At 46.0% G+C, this 21,266-nt stretch overlaps 2 protein-coding genes across 2 annotated transcripts in view; one reads left to right on the plus strand and one right to left on the minus strand.

The window, feature by feature from the left end:
- Positions 1-356: 356 nt before the first annotated feature.
- TBCC (tubulin folding cofactor C) lies at positions 357-3,214 on the minus strand. Its single transcript, XM_065912975.1, has one exon. The coding sequence runs from the start codon at positions 3,166-3,168 to the stop codon at positions 2,131-2,133; it is 1,038 nt and encodes a 345-aa protein (XP_065769047.1). The 5' UTR covers positions 3,169-3,214; the 3' UTR covers positions 357-2,130.
- A 9,479-nt stretch (positions 3,215-12,693) lies between these two features.
- The window catches only part of BICRAL (BICRA like chromatin remodeling complex associated protein), a 96,803-nt gene continuing 88,230 nt past the window's right edge, over positions 12,694-21,266 (plus strand). The window contains exon 1 of the mRNA XM_065913166.1: positions 12,694-12,712. The gene's annotated coding sequence lies outside the window, so the exon portion shown is untranslated. The remainder of the gene's footprint in view (positions 12,713-21,266) is intronic.

Consider the following 21,266-nt stretch of genomic DNA (forward strand, 5'->3'; position numbering starts at 1 on the left):
ACAGGTACATAATTGTGAACTAAGAAGAAAGGGGTTGGGACTTCCCTGGTGGTCCAATGGTTAGGATTCCACTGCAGGGGGCCCGATTTCAATCCCTGGTCCAGGAACTAAGGTACCCTCAACAAGCTGGGAGGCATGGCTGAAAAAAAAGTAGGAAAGGGTCTGGGCAACTCGGCATCATTCAGGAAGGCTTTTTGAGCAGCAGAGAAAGCTCGGCTGAGATTAGCAAGCATTACTATGGTTCATACTGCCATGAGGTTTGCAAGAGATTCAAGGTATTTTATTTTTTAGATTTAATTAGCAAAGTAAACTTTCCTATAAAAATGATCAGTCCACAGAAATGAATTGCAAGCCCATTAGTGTCACAGCATGGTTTATTCTTGGGTAATTTCCTGATAGTCCAGTGGTTAGGACTCCAAGCTTTCACTGCCAAGACCTGGGTTCAGTCCCTGGTCAGGGAACTAAGATCCCAAATGCCAGGCTGTGTGGCCAAAAAAGAAAAACAAGCATGGTTTATTCTTTTTTTTTTAAACCTTTTTTATTTAAGCATGGTTTATCCTTAAGTGCACTTGTGTTAAACTATCCGTCTCGAGGGGTATAGCTTTAGGATACACAAGTTTCTAATGTAAAGATATGGTTGAGGATCTCATTCTATGTTGTCTCTTTTTATTATTAGAATTAATTCTCCCAAGCAAATGATCTTTTCCCCTCTTGTTTGTAGATGATGCAAATTGTGCAACTGATTAGGATACCTTTTCAAGTTAGTTAATGGTTGAGGGAAAAAATAATCTGCATTCACATCCAGCTAAGGAACCGAGTTTGGCAGCTACATGTGTTTATTGGCTTCACTTCTGCCTGCAGTTTGTCACTCTACCCTGGTTCCTCCTTGTCATTTATCGTTTTGTTTTATTTCACATATCCTAGAAGCCACTATAAATCCTTTTTTGGAACAAAAGAGAACATGTAATATTAAACTTATAAAGACTTGACATATTTAAGCACCTTAATACTTGTAGCAGTTATTAAATAAAAAGCACATCCACAGTTACAAAGCCACTAGACCCAAAACAGCTTTTTGAAAATCATACAACTTTCCATTTAGTAATGAGTCGTAGAGAGCAGAAAGCCAAATTTGTAACAGCAGAGAATTACAGCAAAATGAGTAGAAAAATTAAGACTGAGCCATGTTTGCCTCAGTTCTTTTAGTATATGAGAGTAATTAGCACATTATGCCAAAAGCTATTTGCCCTTCTTAATTTTGGAAGCTTTCTTCCCAACTCAATTATCAATATCTAGTAGAGATTAAGAAGCTGGGCTCTGGAGCCAGAGTACCTGGTTTCCAATCCAGCCCACCACTCCAGTTGTGGGGCCTTTGGGCAACTTTATCTGTTTCCTTACTTGAAAAATGGTGTTAAAAGACTCTACCTCATAAGATTTTGAGAACTTAGTAAGTTTACACCAGTAAGGTGCTTACAATGGTGTCAATAAAATTTTAAGTGCACAAAAATTGGTAGCTATAACTACTGTGGCTTTATGTGTGGTTAAGACTCATGAGGCTCTTGGAGCCCACTGCCAAAACTTTGGATCCAAGTCAGTCAATGAGTAGCTGGATGCCAAAAACCCAAGCCAACATGTAACTGAAGTCCAGAGAGGAGTCCTTCCATCGAGCCACTAAAAAATACTTATGGAAGTTAAACCTGCAAGTCAAAAAAGCTCTTGGTTAATGGCAGTTTAAACAGTCTAATACTAATACCTTAGTTACAGACTAACCGGCTCCTACTAGAGCCCTACTGAATTCGTTTATTAAACAAATATTTATTAAAGGCCTACTTTATCAAGCAATAAGTTTTAAACACCACAAATCATTAAAAACCAACATACAATCACACTTTTTCCCCTTATGGCTTCAAAGTATCACCGTCTAGGTCCTAGGCAGTACCAAAATAGAAAAATTTCTTTAAAGTGCTACACCTGCCACAAATTTAATGGAAATCAAAAGTAGAAGCCTATCACAACCTCAAAGTCTTAAAATAATGAAAACAAAGCATGAAGACAGTAAACTTTGGGGTCCCATGAGTCGGAATCAGTCCCACAGGGAAGTATTTGGTGGAAGTGAAGAGTGACAAATGCTTAGTCCCACTGGATCCTTCGCTCTTCTTCAGGAAGAACACTCCAGTTCGGGGAGGCCACATCCCGGGCCAACCAGTTGAAATCGTCTACATCGTTCCAGTTATTTTTGTTCTTGTCTAAACCAGAGCCCTCGAAGTCCTTGTCGATGCCCTGGTAGCTCCAGGTGTAAGGGGCGAACTGGATCCCGGTGCAGTCCTCCATGATGGCCCTGCTGGTCACCTGCAAGAAGATGCGGGTGTCTTTTGTGGTGTGTACGCGGAGCTGCTGGCAGGCCACGGCCAGCACGCAGTCACTGCAGTCCTCCAGGAACACGGAGGTGGACACCGGGCCGCAGAGCAGCGTACAGCCTTGGGCCTTGGTCAGCCGCAGGGTGTTGGGATTGCCGTAGAGTTTGATCGTGCAGTTTCTCAGTTGGGTCAAAAGGACGTCCTGCTGGTGCAGCTCCTCGGCTCTCTTCTCCAAAACTTGGGACTGCAGATTGGAGAAGCCGCAGACCGAGCTGGAGTCGAAATCTCCCTCCTTCTTCAAGGGCGGCGGGGAGGTCTGGATGCCTTCCGCCGCCGGGGCGTCGGGAGCCGAATCTACTTGCGTGGCTGAAGCAGTATCCTTCTTGCGGGTCTTGAAAGCGAAACGCTTCTTAGGCTGAAGCTCCTGGCGCCGCTTGGCCAGGGTCGCCTGCAGCCGCGCCAGCACCTCTTGCGCTTGCCGCAAATCGTAGGCGGCCAGGAACAAAACCGAGTCGTTGATAAGTTTCTGAAGCCCCTGCAACCGAGCGGCCGCCTCTTCCAGCCGCTCGACGGACTCCCCGCTTTCCAGAAGGTCTTCCACGGCCGATCGCTCCCGAGCGAAGGCGGCGGCGAAAAAGTCGCTCTTCTCCCCTTCTACCTCCTGGTCCTGCCGCTTTTGCTTCCGCCTTTCTACCTCCAGTTGCCGCTCATGTTCTCGCTTCTGAAGCCGCTCGGGCACCAGGGTCCGCTCTCGCTGGGATCCCAAGTCCCCGTTCGCTAGGGCAGCTGCGGACAAACCACCAGTCTCCATCTTGACTTCAAGCTTCCTTTCTCCTACCTTCCTTCCTCCGGGCGCGCCCTTCGCGAGGCCTCTCACCAACGCGCCCTGTGATTGGCCGGGCATGCTGACGTCAGACCCCGGCCTTATTTTCCTCACCCATTGGTTCCTCTGCGCTGGAGGGGGCGGGGATATGGGGCGGGGCCGACTGACAGAGGGGGTGGGGAGACAAAGGTCCTTGTGGATGGGTGGGGTGGGAGCAGGCGGGGGAAGCTTTTTTTCTTCTTAAAGGGGCAGGACTTGTATCCGGGATTGTGGGGTGAGTTGCAGCAGCGGCAGCTGCACATGTGGGTTTGTTTATAAGAACAAGGTTAGAAACTCGCAGGACTCCCCCTCCCCCCCAGCTCCTCCCTACTACCCCCTTACAGGCCGGAGATCCGCAACTGGTGGGGGGAATGTGTGCGTGTGGTGGGTGAATGGGGGGGACAGGTAGTGGTGAGAAAGATGGAGGGGGGGGAATATTACACCGCCCGGCCGGCGCGGGTGGAAGCGGCAGCTGGAACAGCTGGCTAGGGAGCCGCTTGCATGTCTCTTGTTTTTTTTTTTTCTTTTTCCTTCCACCACCCCTTTCCCCAACCCATTCTTGCCGCCCCTAAACCCTCCTACCCACCCCCGCGCTGCTGCAGTTCCGCGTGGCCTGGGGCTCCTGGATTCCCGAAGACAGTTACCCGGGCGGGAGAAGGGAAGGGCACGTACGGGAGAGACTGAGGTCCTCGCTGCAGCCGGGTCCAGGGGGCCCCGGAGGAGTCTAAAAACGGATTACTATTTGTTTTTTTGCCAATTGCTGCAGTCGAAGGGGTGGGGGGTGAGCGCGGGGGGAGGGTGAGACTCCACACCCGCTCCCTCTTCCTCCCACGCCCTAACCCCCCTGGGCCGTCACTCCGTACACAGCTGGCCGCTGCCGGCCGCGCGGGGGGCGAAACCCCAGCCCAGGACTCGGCGGCAGTCTGTGGGGCCGTCGGTGGTTAGGAAAGTGATGGGGGAAATGTTACATTATTTTTAGAGGTGGTGGGAGGGATTTATCACCGGAAGTAAATGAGCCTCCCCTAAAGTCTGGACCAGCCAGAGGTGTGAGTGGGCAGCCTGGACGGCGCAATCGCTGGCGAAACCCAGAACAGCGGGCCGGGCGAGAACCCGGGCGCGGCCGGCAGCCGGCGCGGGGCACCTCACGTGCTCGTCTGAGCGCGGGGGCCTCTGACCCTGCCCGTCCTTACAGTCGCCGGTTCCACCCTTATCTCCACCCCTGGTTTCCAACCTCCGTCGGGGTAGTTAACTGCCCGAGAAACTATCATTTGAAATGGTACTAATATACCTGCATTTTGATGCAGAAAAAAATGAGAGGAAATGAGAGGATTAAGATTACTCTCCCACTTTTTCAAGACCCACTCTCCTTTCCTTCTCATTTAAAACGAAAACCAAACATAAATTCCCGAGTTTCTCTGCTGAAAGTCAGCGCAGGTCACATTGTTTGGCAAATTCCACTCGGGGATGGAATTATTGTGTGTTTGTAGATATGCATCTGATGGAAACGACGCTGCTGAAAACATCTTGTGCTTGCGCTTGTAGTATATATGATAAATTTTAATTTGCTTTGTTTCATAGACAAGATAGATGGAGACTTTTTGTGTGTGTGAAGTATGTTTCCAAGGCTGGTGAATGAAATATAACTGGTTATCTTGTCTTTGGGTCATATGGGGGAATGCAATAACTGATTTATTTTGTGAATAATTGATTTAACCAGGGAAGGTTTAGAGAAGGTTTATTTTGCTAGGGAAAAAAATCTGACCTGCCTCCCCTGAGTATTTCAGCAATACAGCCTGTCCCAGCTCCAATTAAGAAAGTTTGTAGCAAACAAGGTTTATCGGGCTTGGGAGTTGCAACAGGAGTGAGACAACGTTTTTGAATTAGTGACCCTGGGGGTAGGGGATAGTGTTGTCTGTATCTGAAGTGGAATGGAAGGCCACTAATCCCTTTGAAGAACTTCTCTTCTGCCCAGTGAGCAGTTTGGGCATAAAGTCCAGTAGATTTTGGAAGTCTCCAAGTATTTTAAGTTGGCTAGTTCAGACTTTAATGAGAAAGGGGCAGTAAAGGGCACTTGAACGGGTGAGAATGAATGGGTCACCCTGCAGACCCAGGGTGTGGGAAAGAAAGAAAGCGAAGTTGCTCAGTCTTGTCCTACTCTTTGCGACCTCATGGACCGTAGCCTACCAGGCTCCTCCATCCATGGGATTTTCCAGGCAAGAGTACTGGAGTGGGATGCCATCAGTATGTGGGAGGCGCCTTCAAAGACTGATGTGAGGCCCCAGTGGGAATGGACAGGGGTCAGAAGTCTGGTCATTGTGAAACGCTGGCTTGACTGTTCTTTTTTATAATATATAATGTATTTATCATTTATTATAATATATATCATTTTATAATCTATAGTGTGTTTATCATTTATTTTTTATTGTGCTGGGTCTTCGTTGCTGCACTCGGGCTTTCTCTAGTTGCCATGAGTGGGAGCTACCCTTCGTTGCGGTGTGTGGGCTTCTCGTGGCTTCTGTTGTGGAGCACGGGCTGGAGGTGTGCCCAGGCTTCAGGAGTTGCAGCCCTCAGGCTCTAAAGCGCAGGCTCAGTAGTTGCGGCACACAGGCTTCATGCTCCATGGTACGTGGGATCTTCCCAGATCAGGGAATGAACCTGTGTCCCAGGTAGATTCTCAACCACTGTACCATGAAGGTGGTCCAGCTTGACAGTTCTTGACAGACCCCAGCACAGCTGCAAGCCAGGGTAGGTGATCAAGACATAGGTTTAAAGCTACATTTCAAAAGCAGTAGGAAAGCGTTGCCAAGCTGTATGTGCGCCTTCACTATGACGTTTGAGGGCAGTTGATTCAGTGTGCATCCTTGAAAGGGCCCCAGCTCCTCAGAAGGACATGCCTCTTCTGATGGAAGGAAGCAGGGTAATGCTTTACAGTGGAAATATGGCAGAAGGCAAGCTGCCCATGAGTTCTGGATCCCGCTTTCAAGGATACTTTACAAAGCTTGTGAATCGAAGAACTGCTGTCCATTAGACATCTTGGAAAGTGAAAGAATTCTAATGTGTTCCAGACTTTAAAAATTATTTAACAAAAATTTAGATGCTTTAAAGGTTCTATTTGTTAGATACATTTTTTAACTTTCTGAAAATTTAAAAAGTGGAGAGGAAAGGGTTTACATGTACCTATCACCCAACTTCAGCAATTCACAATTGGCAGTCTTGTTCCTTGTAAAACCCTAGCCATTTTCCCACCCCATCTCACTCTGATTTGTTGTTGTTCAGTTGCTAAGTCGTGTATGATTCTCTGTGACCTCATGGGCTGCAGCATGCCAGACTCCTCTGTCCTCCACTATTTCCCAGGGTTTGCTCAAATCCATGTCTACTGAGATAGTGATGCTATCTTATCACTTCATCCTCTGTCATCTCTTTCTCCTTTTGCCTTCAGTCTTTCCCAGCATCAGGATCTTTTCCAGTGAGCCAACTCTTCACAACAGGTGGACAAAGTATTAGAGCTTCAGCTTTAGCAGTAGTCCTTCCAATGAATATTCAGGGGCATATTTTCTTTTAGGATCAATATTCAGGATTGATCTCCTTTCTGTCCAAGGGACTCTCAAAAGTCTTCTCCAGCACCACAGTTCAAAAGCATCAATTCTTTGGCTCTCTACCTTCTTTATGATCTCACGTCTGTACATGACCACTGGAAAAACCACAGCTTTGACTATATGAACCTTTGTCAGCAAAGTGATGTCTCTGCTTTTTAATATGCTGTCTAGGTTTGTCATAGCTCTCCTTCCAAGGAGCAAGCATCTTTTAATTTCGTGGCTGCAGTCACCATTTGCAGTGATTTTGCAGCCCAAGAAAATAAAATGTCACTGATTCCACTTTTTCCCTTTCTATTTGCCATGAAGTGATGGGACTGGATGCCATGATCTTAGTTTTTTAATGTTGACTTTCAAGCCAACTTTTTCACTTTCCTCTTTCACCTTCATCAAGAGACTTTTTAGTTTCTCTTCACTTTCTGCCATTAGAGTCGCAACGTCTGCATATCTAAGGTTGTTGATATTTCTCCTGGCAGTCTTGATTACAGCTTGTGATTCATCCAGCCAAGCATCTCTCATGATGTACTGTGCATATAAATTAAATAAGCAGGGTGACAGTATACAGCCTTGTCATATTCTTTTCCCAATTTTAAAGCAATCAGTTGTTCCATTTCTGGTTCTAACTCACTTGTTTTAAAATGAATCCCAAACTTTATATTATTTCATATTTTACAATCCACGAATATTTCAATATGTATCTCAAAAAGATTAAGGCTGTGTTTTTAAAAACATAACTACAATACCATTTCTTGTTGTTGTTTAGTCACTCAGTCATGTTCAACTCTTTCCAGCCCTATGGACTGTAGCTCGCCAGGTTCCTCTGTCCTTTGGATTTTCCAGACAAGAATGCTGGAGTGGGTTGCCATTTCCTCCTCCAAGGGATCTTCCCAACCCAGGGATCGAACTTGCATCTCCTGCTAGTCCCCTGCATTGCAGGCAGATTCTTTTACTGCTGAGCCACAGTCCAAAAAAAGTGGCGACTGTTTCTCTCTTATTATCTGAGTTTCAGGCTGTTAGGGGAACCACTGATCCAAACCAATATTCACATTTCTCTGACTATAATTTCCTTTTTAAAATTACTTTATTTGAATAAGGGTCCAAACAAGTTCTATACAGTGTGCCTAGTTAATAAAGTCTCTTTAATCACTTTTAAATCCTTCCCCCCCCCCAAGTGTTTTGTTGAGAAAAATGATCATTTGTTTGATAGAGTTTCCCACAGTTTGAAGTTTCTGGTTGCATCTGCACTCTATGTTTGTAATTTTAAATATTTGTATTTATTTGATCTTTTAACATCCTTAAGAGAATATTTGTATAGTGATACGCCACAGGAAATCAGTAACTGAGGAATGAAAGCAGGTAAACACACAAATGAACACAATATAACCATCTGGGTGTGGTCAGATAGCAAAGAATGAGGCCTTTTGTGTCCTCTGGTGTTTATCAGGGACCCTGTGCAGGCCATTCCTGGGCAAATAAACAAATCCAGGCTCTGTTTTCTAGTAGCTAGATTCCAGAAGTAGGTGTCACCTATTCATCTTTCAGCAAATATTGAGTGTGTAGTGGATTAAAAGGATTCACTACGAGTTCTGCGTGTCAGGTATGAAATATATAGCCAGTTTTCCAGTCTGGGTGGCTGACTTCTGACACAAAGCCAGTGAGGGGTGTCAGCCGTGCAGGCACATACTATTCTGGAAAAGGCTCCACATTGGGAAGCAGAATGGGAGCAGCTTCTGCCTTCCTCCTCTGCCCCTGGCTTTCTTACCTCCTCAGCTCCCGTGACTTTCTGGGGTGTTCCTTCCTCACTGTACCCCTAAGACCCAGCACAGGGGCTGCTGCTGGCTCTGATGCCCAGCACTGAGCTAGGGAGGTTCTCCGGCTGCCAAGTGCGTCAAGATAGGCAGAGTCCCTTTCCTCCTTGAGGAGGCCTAATCTGGGCAGATAATTACGCAAATGTGAAATTGTAACAGTGACAATTGACAACTGTTAGGAAGGACAGAGGAACAGTGGGTGCCCCTCATGGGAGGTGTGACCTTGTTGGGAGGCCAGCGAAGTCTTCCGGAGGGGACAGGGTTGAGCTCTGGCTGGAAGGAGGAACAGGAATGAACGCGGAGTCAGTGAACCCTGGAAGGTGTCCTCTAGGTATGTGGGCTCAGGGGCCGCTGGTCGCTTTGTGGAGAGCTGTGTCCAGGAGCACTGGGGGCAGGAGGCTGCAGGGGTTAGGTGAGAGGGAGGGGCGGGAGCAGATGCCGAATCCATATAACTCTTTGGAGAAGTTTGTGAGGAGGGAGGAGGGAATAAATAGGGGGCGCAAGGAGGCCAGTGAGGTATTTCTGTTTTTTACAGAAAAAAAAAAAAAAAAAAAAAGACATAACCTAAGGGTCCTGAAATTACTGGAGGAGATGGGATGCAAAACACAGGTGTGAGGATTAGCCATGGATAAAGGGAAGGACAGCTTTCTCTATGGCAGTGCTGTTGTCTTAACTTTTTGTTGTGAGTTTTCAAACATACACAAACCTTTTGCTCTCAATTCATAGTAACAGATGCATCATAATTGAAACACAAGCTTTAAGAAACAGCAAATACTCTTGGGATATATAGTAGATGCTATTTTCTGTTCTTTTTATTGTATTTTAAAATGTTGTCCAAGACCTCCTAATTAAGCAGCAGTCTTAAGTTGATGCATCAGTCGGAGAGGGTGCAGCTGTAGGTAAACTTGCATGTTTGATGAGTCTGACGGTGTCTCTATGAGTGGGCAGTGGGGTCCTCTGCTGGGTGTGAAAGGAAAGAGGTGCGGGGTATCTGAAAAGTAGGGGGAAGGTTTGGAAGCCTTGTGGGAAGAGAGATAGCGTGTTGCCCAGAGAGGGGGGCTGGTGGTGTGGATGGTCAGGAAATACTTGAGAATGAAGGAGCAGCCTTCCAGGGGGCCATCTAGGCCAGAGACTGACTCAGGGGATGGAGCAGGGCTGGGGGCAGGGTAGAGGAGAGAAGCTGGTGTGGAGAGCCTGTGCCTCAGAAGGCAGGAATTCCTGTGGCATGGCTTCTCTGGAAATGTCTGGAAGCTTGACTCCTGTGGCCCCTCCTGCATTCCCTCCAAAATCTTCAGAAACTTATATCAGTCTTCCAAGACCCACACTGCCTGTCAGCAGGTGACCTTAACCTACTCTTCTCAGGGGCTTCCCGAGTAGCTCAGCTGGTAAAGAATCCACCTGCGATGCGGGAGACCCTGGTTTGATTCCTGGGTCAGAAGTTCCCCTGGATAAGGAATAGGCTACCCATTCCAGTATTCTTGGGCTTTTCTGGTGGCTTAGACAATAAAGAATCTGCCCACAATGCTGGAGACCTGGGTTGGGAAGATCCCCTGGAAAAGCGCATGGCAACCTACTCCAGTATTCTTGCCTGGAGAATCCCATGGACAGCAAGGCCCCCAGAGAGGAACTTCGCCTTGCCTCGCTCTTATGACCTCTCTGTGAAGATCCACCCCTTTGCCTCTTGCCCTTCTTCTTCAAGGCCAACGCCTCCACCTGAACTGCGTCCCTCCCATTTCCTGGAACCTTGAGCCACCCCCATCCTCTCTTTTCTTCAGGATCTTTAATGTTTCTTCTTTGGCTTCTCTTCTGAACAAGCAAGTTCCCTCCACTTAAAACATTTTTCTTTTTGTCCTTTCATGCACCCAAGGAAATACTTTTTTCCCTCTTTTGTCAATAGACTTTAAAAAAAAAAAATTTATTTTTAAAATATTTATAAATAAATTAAAAACTATGTATTTATTTATTTACTAGGCTGCCTCAGGTCTTAATTGTGTTGTTTGAGCTCTTTGTTGCAGAGCGTAGGCACAGGCTTAGTTGCCCTGCAGCACGTGGGATCTTGGTTCCCCAACCAGGGATTGAACCTGTATCACCTGCATTGGAAGGCAGATTCTTAACCACTGGACCACCAGGGAAGTTCCTATTAATAGACTTTTTATTTTATTCAACTTTCTGAAAAAAATTTTGTGGGAGAGGTAATTGGATTTATTTTTTTCCTGGCTTTGTTGAGATATATTGTGTGAGTTTAGGGTACTCATTGTGATGATTTGACTTGTGTATGTGTGTGTGTGTGTCTTTGTATTTGTTGTTGTTGTTCAGTTGCTAAGTCATGTCCAACTCTTTGCAACCCCAGGGACTGCAGCATGCCAGGCTCCCCTGTCCTTCACTCTCCTCGAGTTAGCTCAAATTCATGTCCCCTGAGCCGGTGATGCCATCCAACCATCTCATCCTGTCGCCCCTTTCTTCTCTTGCCCTCAATCTCTCCCAGCATCAGAGTCTTTTCCAATGAGTCAGCTTTTTGCATCAGGTAGCCAGAGTATTGGAGCTTCAGCTTCAGCATCAGACCTTGTAATGATGGAAGGATCAGTCCTACTTTTACTGTATATATGATTGAGCCACTGGGGACTCGTGCATTGTTAACTGTGGGGCTTCCCTGGTGGCTCAGTTGTGAAGAGCCCGCTTGCTAATGCAGGGGACTTGGCCTGGCGGGCTACAGTCCGTGGATCGCAAGAGTCTGAGCTGACTTAGGGACTCAACAACAACATTGTCAACTGTAATCAACATGCTATATGTTACATCTCCAGAACGTACTCATCTTGTAACTGGAAGTTTGTAACTTTCTGTTTATTTCTGGCTGCCTTGGGTCTTCATTGCTGCACTTTCTCTAGTTGCAGTGAACGGGGGCTACTTATCCTTTCGGTGCACGGGCTTCTCACCGCGGTGGCTTCTCTAGTTGAGGAACACAGGCCCCAGGTGCATAGTTGTGGCCCACGGGCTTAGTTGCCCCGCAGCATGTGGAATCTTTCCAGACCAGGGATCCAACTTGTGTCTCCTGCATCAGCAGGTGGACTCCTATCCACTTCACCACCAGGGAAGTGCCTGGAAGTTTGTATTGTTATAGCCATACTTTCCAGGAAACAAACTCACTCAGGACAATGCAGATAGTGGAGTGCAGTTTATTACACCGGCGGGCCCAAGGCAGAGTCTCCTCTTAGCCAAGGACCCCGACCAGCATTTGTGAAAATCTTTTATACCCCATGTGTATGTGTCTAAACCCACCACCCCAAATCCCTTGAGGCTTACAAAGGAAGGGTAAATACAATCACAATAACCCCATCATTCACGTGTTATGTGTTCAAACAGTTAATAATCAATAAGCCCGCGGTTACATTCCAACCAGTTAATAACCAATAAGCCTGTGGTTACTTTCCGATAGATACTATCCGGAGGCAGGGGTGATTAGTGTCTGTTTTCTCTTAGGTGATGAGTAACCTGGATGTGATCTTCAAGGTTCTCCTGTCTGGAGGGGGTCTTATCCTTCCATTGTCGTTCCCATAGGCACTAAGCAGAGAGTTCAGAGTCCGCTGGAGAGGTGGCCGAGCACGATCAGCACAGACAGGCCGCAGATGGAGTCAAGGCCCTATGAATTCCTTCTCCAGTATCTTTTGACCACCTTTGTCCATCTCCCATCCCACCCCTGGAAGCTGCCAATCTAGTCTCTGTTTCTCTGGGTTCAGCTGTAACAACAGACTTTTAAGAACAGTCATCTGTGTTTGCTGTGTTCAGATTCTCAATCTCATTCCCTCCTTAGTCCCTCGTCACCTGGTTTCTGCCTCCGCTGCTTCACTGGGAAGTCCCCATTCCCTCCTAAAGGTCAAGTCCATTGTTCTCGGTAGCTCTCAGCACTGGATAACCAGTCTCAGCACTGGGTAACCCCTTCTCAGAGGACAGCTCCCTGGTTCTGTGTGTTCTCTCTCCATCCCTGATCACTGTTCTTTGTCTTCTCTACTAGCTTCTCTCCACCTGCCCCCTAAGGATCCACGGGGCCAGATTTCCATCCTGGTACCCAGTTTCCAGTTCCTTACGCCTCCCCAGGTGAGGTTCTTCTCCCGGGGCACCAAATCCTGTCCTTATGCTGATTGATTCTGGAATCCCTGGCTCCTCCTGCTTGAGCCCAAACTTGGACTTCCAACACCCTTCTTGATATTTCTATGTCTCCATAGTTCTACTGTCCAAAATACCTATTTTAAGGTGGCTTCAAATGAAGTCCTTATTGTCCCAGTGATGTCCTTTTTCTTCTGTACATAAGTTTCAGTTTATTGCTGTGTAGCAAACGAACCCACAACGTACTGGTTTGAAATAGCAGTAACTTATTTCTCACAATTCTGTGGGCTGAACTGGGTCTGGAGCCTCCAAGACCGCCTCTCTCATGTGTCTGTGACCTTGGTACTGCCGTCGGCCTGTGCACCTTGTCCCCTCCCCCCAGCCTGTCTCCTGCCTCAGTCTCCTAACACTGTTATTGGGCTCCAGCTTTGCATGGTGGCTGGCTTCCAAAGGGCCAAAAGTAGGTGCCACCAGGCTTGAGCCGGAATTGGTACAATGTCACTTCATTTGGTCAAAGCGAATCACAAAGCTGCCCAGATTCAAGACAAGGAGAAACAGACTCTACCTCTTGACAGGTGAAGCACAGGTCTTCAGAGGGAGGGAAGGAATTGTTGGCAGATCGTAACTCTTAGCAGATAATATGGCACCTTGTATGTAAATAATTTTGTGAACTCTCATGTGGCATTTACGTGTGCCAGGCAGTGGCTGAGCATGTACATGCATTACTCCTTTCAGCCTTTGCAACATCCCTGTGATATAGGTACTACTTGTGACCCGTATTGAGCAGATGAAGAAATGAGGGGCTGAAAGTGACTTCCTTAGGATGGAGAGCGAGTAAGAGGTGACGCTAAGACTTGAATCGAGGTGGGACTTCCCTGGTGGTCCAGAGGTTGGGGCTTTGCCTTCCAGTGCCAGGGGTGTGGATTCCATCCCTGGTCAGGGAGCTATGATCCCACATGCCTCTTGGCCAAGAAACCAAAACATAAAACAGAAGCAATATTTTAATAAATTCAGTAAAGACTTTTAAAAGATGGTCCATATCAAACCAAACAAACAAACAAACAAAAAATCGAGAAAAAAGACTTGAATGGAGGCCGTCAGGTTCTTTTCCTGCCCCCTGTCTGGTTGTGATACTGCATCTGGTCACAATCCTCACACCACAGTTGTAGTCTTCTGAGCAGGAAATCAGTCATCCATAGAGCCTTGTTCCTCCTCACTGGGCCACCAAGCCTCCAAACACTCTCATTCCCCTCCCTCTCTCTCTGTGTCCTTGTCTCCGCCAGCTCCCTGTCTTCAGGCCTGAGCCCCCTCCTCATCTTCTTCCGGGTGGGCTATTGCTCTAGATCCCCATCTGCTCCCTGGCCACTGTGCCTCCCTAACTTCCCCCGGCGCTCCATGCCTTAGCTACTCATTGCCCTAAAATTCAAGCTGACTGTGTCGCTTTACCTGAAATTTGCCTTGGCTCCGTTGTCTGATGCCGTTCAGAGTCTTTGGTGAGGACGCCAGCCCTTCACGACCTGTCCCCAGTGTCCCGCTCATCTCCCGTTGCCAGCACCCCATCACACCATCCTCTGCCGTTATACCCACACTTGAGCCCCTTCACTTCCATTTATTCCTGCCACACTTCTTAAATCAGCACTGACTCTGCTAGGCACTTCTGGAGGATGGAGGTGCTATACTGATGAACACACAGGCGGGTCACCCTCAGAGCTTACAGACTAGCTGTGGGATGCGGACGATCACCAGGTGGTGTGATATATGCTCTAATGGGAGAAATCTAGGTCTGAGCTCACACAGGATCACCTAACCCCAGAACAGGGGCATCGAGGGAGGGAGTGTCTGTTAGGAAGTCTAAGCTGGATCTTAAAGAATGAGTGTCATCGGATCAGGTGAAGGGAGAAAGCAGAATCGCTCAGGTACTGTTCTGGGCCTGGAAAACACTGCAGTGAATGAAACAGAAAGCCACTGGCTTCAAGCCAGGATAGCTTCAGAGCCTCTGATGGCAGAGACTGGGCATGTGCCGCAAACCTGTCAGATGTGTTGGACTAGAGCAGTATTCTCAGCCATGGCTGCGCGTCAGTATCACAAGGGGAACTTTACAATCCCCCGATGCCCGGGGTCTTCCCTGAGTAATTCAGTCACGGTGTCTGGGAGTGGGACTGTGATATTGGGTTTTTTTTAAAGCTCCCCAGGTGGTGGTGCTGGGTAGCCAGGCTCAGAAGCCACAGCTTATGAGGAACTAAAGATCAGAGATGAGGTTAGGAAGGTGAGCAGAGGCCAGACCACCAAGGGTCTTGTAAATCCTGTTAGGAGGTTTTGTCTTAATCATGAAGGCACTAGGATCTAGTGAAGGACTTAAGCAGGATAATGACAGGATCAGATGGTTCCCACCAACATGCTGCTACCCTCCCCCACCCGCCCCCACCTTAGAGATTCAGTCTAGATGCTCTGTGCTGAGTGAATTCAACGGAGTGAAAGTAAAGTGATGTCCATTTGGAGGCTGTTGCAGGAACCAAGGAGAAATGGTGGTGCTGGGCTACCGTGAGGGGAGTGAGGATAGAGAAGGAAGGGGAGATGTCTGAGAGACTTAGAGGGAGACTAGACAGGACTCAGGGATTCACTGGAGGTAAAGGCTATAAGAGAGAGAGCAAGGAGTTGTGGAAGGTTCTGGCTTGGGGAGCTGGGTCTGTAACGGGCTTGGTGCCAGGACGAATGGGTTTGGAGAGAGAGCTGGTGGGTCCACGTGGGACCTGCTTCCTGCTCCCTTGTTCCACTGCCTGCAGTCTTGTACCTTTTCTTCTTTGTGTGACAGGGCACTTGTCTCCCACAAAAGCTGTTTTACACGTCTCCTCCTCCAGGAAGCCTGCCTGGATCCTGCCCTCCTTTGGCTTTGGACGAGTGTCCAGTTGTAAAGTCAGTATCCTGCCTGTATTTATAGGTATCTACTCTATAGCTTGGGCTTCTTCAAGGAGGGATGTGTTTTATTCTGTGCCTAACACAACACCTGATACATGTTAATAAATGCTTGTTAAATTGATGAGGGATGGATGGAGAGTTGGGCCAGAAGCAAAGCTTCCCCTAGGAGTGTGAATGGAAGTGGGTCGGGGGCTTGCTGTTCTCATTCCTAGGGTAAAGAATAGAAGGAGTCCAGAGGCAGAAAAGAGGATGTTTGCTGAGCTGATCAGAAAAGAGACCTAGTTAAAGAGGTGCCAACCTGCTGACTCTGACATAGAGTGTTATATTTAGTAAGCTATCTGGATTGTCTTTTTTTTCTTATCAAGGTAGAGTACTGTATAATATATAGATTTCAGATGTGCAACATAGTGATTCATAGTTTTTAAAGATTATATTCCTTTTATAGTTATTATAAAATATTGGCTGTATTTTCTGTGCTGTATAATATATCCTTGTAGCTTGTTTATTTTACACATAGTAGTTTGTGCCTCTTAACCTCCTACCGTATCTTGCCCCTCCCTACTTCCTTCTCCCCATTGGTAACTACTAGTTTGTTCTCTAGATATGTGAGTCTATTCTGTTATATTCACTAGTTTATTTTTTTAGATTTCATATATAAGTGATGCCATACACTATTTGTCTTTCTCTGTCTGACTTATTTTACTATTTCACTAAGCATAATACCCTCTAAGTTCTTTCATGTTGTTGCAAATGGCAAAATTTTATTCTTTTTTATGGCTGAGTAGTATTTCATTGTATGTGCATGCACCCACATGTGTAGGAGTGTTTATCACATCTTCTTTTTCCATTCATCCGTTGACAGACACTTAGATTACTTCCACATCTTGGTTATTATAAATAATGCTGTTATAAACATCATTTGAGTGCACATATCTTTATAAATGAATGATCTCTTTTTTTCAGACATATCCCTAGGAGTAGAATTTCTGGGTCATATAGTAGTTGTAGTTTTAGTTTTTTGAGGCACCTCTATTCTGTTTTCCATGGTGACTATACCAATTTACACTCCCACCAAAGGTTTGAATTTTTGAACGTGATTTCAAATTTCTCTCATGTCAAAAGTCACATAAATCTCTTAAAGCCTTTCTGCGTTCATTCTGTTTTTGATGTCTCTTCCTGCCAATGAGGTCTGATTGTGGCAATAAGTAGATCTGAGTTTAAATTCTGATTACTTGCTATGTGACATTGGGCATGAGACTTAATTTCTCTGAACTCAGTTTCCTCCTGCTGAAAAGTAGAGATAAAGAAGAAGATATATTTCTCCTGGAATGGCTGAATGGCTGTGATGTTAAAGTGGTGGGTGGGAAAGTACCAAGTATTGGGCTAGACCTGGGGTGGCTCCTCAACAATTGTTCCTTTCTGCCCTCCAGTTACCAGAGCTTGGTCCCTTTGCATTTTTCAGCACCCAGGGTCAAGGGTGGAGCCAGAATATGTTGTGTGTACTAAGATTTTCTCATCAAGGACCCTGTAATGATTTTCCTAGGGACAGGTCTCTGGCCTTTCTGCAATTCTGGGGTATATATGGGTAGAACTTACATGTAAGTAGAACTTCCCTAGTGGCTCAGCTGGTAAAGAATCTGCCTGCAGCGCAGAAGGCCCAAGTTCAATCCCTGGGTTGGGAAGATCCTCTGGAGAAGCAAATGGCAACCCACTCCAGTATTCTTGCCTGGGAAATCCCATGGACAGAGGAGCTTGGCAGTTGATGGAGTTGCAAGGGGTCAGACACGACTGAGTGACTAACTCTTTCACTTTTCACTTTACATGTAAGTAGTTGCTGCAAAAGAAAACCAAAGAATTCTACAAAGTCAGAGCTGGGCAAGTCCTGAGGGATCCTCAAATTCCAGGGCAAAAGCTTACTTATATAGTAAAGGGGGGAAATGAGGCTATGTAATTTTTTTTTAAAGTGATGATTCATTCAGTTTAAAGAATTGTGAGATCATTTGCTTTTTTTTTTTTTTCAGTTTATTTTATGAAAGCCTTTTTTATCTGTGAAATCTTCAGTTTTGCGAACCACTGATCTAATCTTACTTCACTTTACAGATAAGGGAACAGGCTATGTAACATTAATGGAACGTGAAGTATTTTCACAAACTGTAAGCCCTTATTTGACTGCAGGCGCCATGAGGGCTGCAGTTGTATCTCCTGTTTTTTTTACACCCCATAGCCTCTGCACATGGGCAGATCATGCCTGGCGTGGAAAGCTCACAGTAGTTATCTGTTGGAGGAATAAGTGAAATACTCAACCCAGACACTCCAGAATCCTAGTTTGTAATGATATTTATTCTGACTGATGGAACCAGTAAACGCCTTGTGGGATCCTCTGTCCTCTGTCGCCCAGCAGGGCAGGTGTTCAGTGAGTGAGCCCCCAGGTCACACACAGTTCAGGCATGTCCAGGAAAAGATAACCCAAGAACCTGAAGTACAGCAGGAGCTGCCAGGCGCTTCCCTCATATGATCTCATTTAGTCTTCACGGTCACCTTGCTGGAAGGGTAATAATTTCAAGCAGCACAACTTCAAAATTCCTTACAAGATACAACCAAATTTTCTTTTATTTTTAAAATTTATGTATTTATTTGTTGTTGGCTGGGCTGGGCTGCCTTGCTGTGCACAAGCTCTCTCTAGTTGTGGTCAGCAGGGGCTACTCTTTGTTGCAGTATGTGCAGTATGTGCAGTATGTTGCAGTATGTGCAGTATGTTGCACATGGATATGCTTATTGTGGTGGCTTCTCTTGTTGCAGAGCTCAGGCTTAGGGTGTGCAGGTTCAGTAGTTGTGGCACATGGGCTCAGTTACTCTTGACCATGTGGGATCTTCCCAGACCAAGGATCCAACCTGTGTCCCCTGTATTGGCAGGCGGATTCTTATCCACTGCACCACCAGGGAAGCCCCAGAAGATATAGCCAAATTTTAATTCCCAAACAGATGTGCATTTTTAAATACTGCGCATGGAAGGTGGGTGGTTGGAGGCGATACCTTTTCAACCTCCATTTTTTTCTTCTTCGGTATAAGGGGAATAATGACCCACAATGTTTTGAGATGGGTTTTTGTAGAAATGCTCATTTGCTGAGATAAAATGCTTTTAAAATGTCCTGGCAATTGAAAGTTAAAGAAGCAAAAATATTATTCCTCTTCCACTTTTCTGCCTAGAAGTTGAACATTTCTCTTCTTTAGATAGAATTTTATTATTTTCTACAAAGCCTCACTTTTATGTGAAATATCATCTGCTTTCAAATTGCAGGTTCCAACACAATAAGGTCATGAAATCCGTTTAGTGGATAGAGGTCTGCATTAAAAAAAGACAAAAGAAATAGAATGGAAAATATCACAGTTCATTGTATTGCATAAGTAGGCTTATAGTATACATATATAGTTTACATATATATATATGTTACTTGCAGGATAAAATGTATGTCTTTTTAGAGTTTATGGTCAAAAAAAGTTTGGAAAAAAGGGTTTGGTGATGATGCTTTGCACATTATGGTTCTCAGATGTGCTCATTGACATGGATAAAGGGATGTCTTGTGTCATTAGGATGTGGCAGCCATCAGAAAATGTGGCTGCACAGTGGGAATCCTTCTGTGCTGCAGATACTTCCTCCTCCTTCATTTGTCAGGATAATGCATGTTTGCTTACAGAATGTGAAAGATGCCAACTTGGACATGGGGACAATGGCACATACTGTTGAGGACCGTGGGTGTGTGATAGAAGTTACCAGATAAGGCACGTGTGTTTGACAAGTGTGAGTTCTGCTCTCTGGGAGGGATCCAGTGGTCCCTGACCTGTGGTAATTTGAAATTTGTTGTTACTGTTGTTCAGTCGCTAAATCATCTCAGACTTTATGACCCCCTGAACTCCAGCACGCCAGGCTTCCTTGTCCTTCACTATATCCTGGAGTTTGCCCAAACTCATGTCCATTGAGTCAGTGATGCCATCCAACCATCTCATCCTCCCTCATCCCCTTCTCCTTCTGCCCTCAGTCCTTCCCAACATCAGAGTCTTTTCCAGTGAATCAGTTCTTCACATAATGTGGCCAAAGTATTGAAGCTTCAGCTTTAGCATTGGTTTGTCCAGTGGATATTCAGGGTTAATTTCCTCTAGGATTGACTGGTTTGATCTCCTTACAGTCCAAGGGACTCTCGAGAGTCTTCTCCAGCACCACAATTCAATATCCATACGTGACTACTGGAAAAGCCATAGCTTTGACTATATGGACCTTTGTCAGCAAATTAATGTCTCTGCTCTTTAATATGCTGTCTATGTTTGTCATAACTTTTCTTCCAAGGATTGTCTTTTAATTTCGTGGCTGCAATCACCGTCCACAGTGATTTTGGAGCCCAAGAAAATAAAATCTGTCACTATTTCCACTTTTTCCCCATCTACCATGAAGTGATGGGACTAGATGCCATGATCTTAGTTTTTTGAATGTTGAGTTTTATGCCAGCTTTTTCACTCTCCTCTTTCACCCTCACCAAGAGACTCTTCAGTTTCTTTTTGCTTTCTGCCATAAGGGCGGAGTCATCTGCATATCTGAGCTTATTGATGTTTCTCCCGCCAATCTTGACTTCAGCCTGTGCTTTATCCAGCCTGGTATTTTGCATGATATACTCTGCATATAAGTTAAGTAAGCAGGGTAACAATGTACAGCCTTGATGTACTCCTTTCCCAATTAATTTGCTGAGGCACTGATCTGAGCACATCCCAGGCCTGTGGGTGGAGGGAGACAGTGATTTAGCTTCTGAGGGAGCCACGCCCCCTGCCTGCCCTCTGCATTAGACAGAGCTTGTGAGGTTTTCTAATCGTTGTCTTGTTTTTTTTTGCGGGGTGGGGCGGGGGTGGGGATGGAGTATAATTGCTTTACAATTGTTGTGTTAGTTTCTGCTGTACAGTGAAGTGAATCAGCTATATGTATACATATATCCCTTCCCTTTTGAACCTCCCTTCCACCCTACCCCCCCATCCCACCCCTCTAGGTCATCACCAAACCCTGAACTGAACTTCCAGTGCTTTATAGCGTGCCTGCATGCTCAGTTGTGTCCGACTCTGTGACCCCATGGACTGTAGCCCCCCAAGCTCCTTTGTCCATGGGATTTCCCAGGCAGGAATACTGGAGCAGGTTGCCATTTCTTACTCCAGGGGATCTCCTCAGCCCAGGGATTGAACCAGAGTCTCCTGCTTTGATAGGTAGCTTCTTTACCCCTGAGCCACCAGGGAAGCCCTATTCTTTATCCTGTTGTCGTTGTTCAGTTGCTGAGTTGTGTCCAACTCTTTGTGACCCTATGGACTATAGCACACCAGTCTTCCCTGTTCTCCACTATCTTTGTCTTAAGAGCACAATTCTCTTAAAGTAATAAAAAGTTGGTTTTTGTGTGAAGAATGACCACGAAGTGAGAGGTGAAGTTTGAGTAAAGTTGTGAAGATAAGACAAGAAAGATGACCTCTTGACAAAGTTGTGATTTTCCCAGAAAACCAACTCTACCGTGAGAGTTCCCAGGTTCTGTGGGTTGGTGATTCCTGGCACTCTAGAGACTGTCAAGAGCAGGCATACCCTGGTGGCTCAGACAGTGAAGAA

This window comes from Muntiacus reevesi, chromosome 20 (genome assembly GCF_963930625.1).
Source record: "Muntiacus reevesi chromosome 20, mMunRee1.1, whole genome shotgun sequence".
Classification (NCBI taxonomy): Eukaryota; Metazoa; Chordata; class Mammalia; order Artiodactyla; family Cervidae; genus Muntiacus; species Muntiacus reevesi.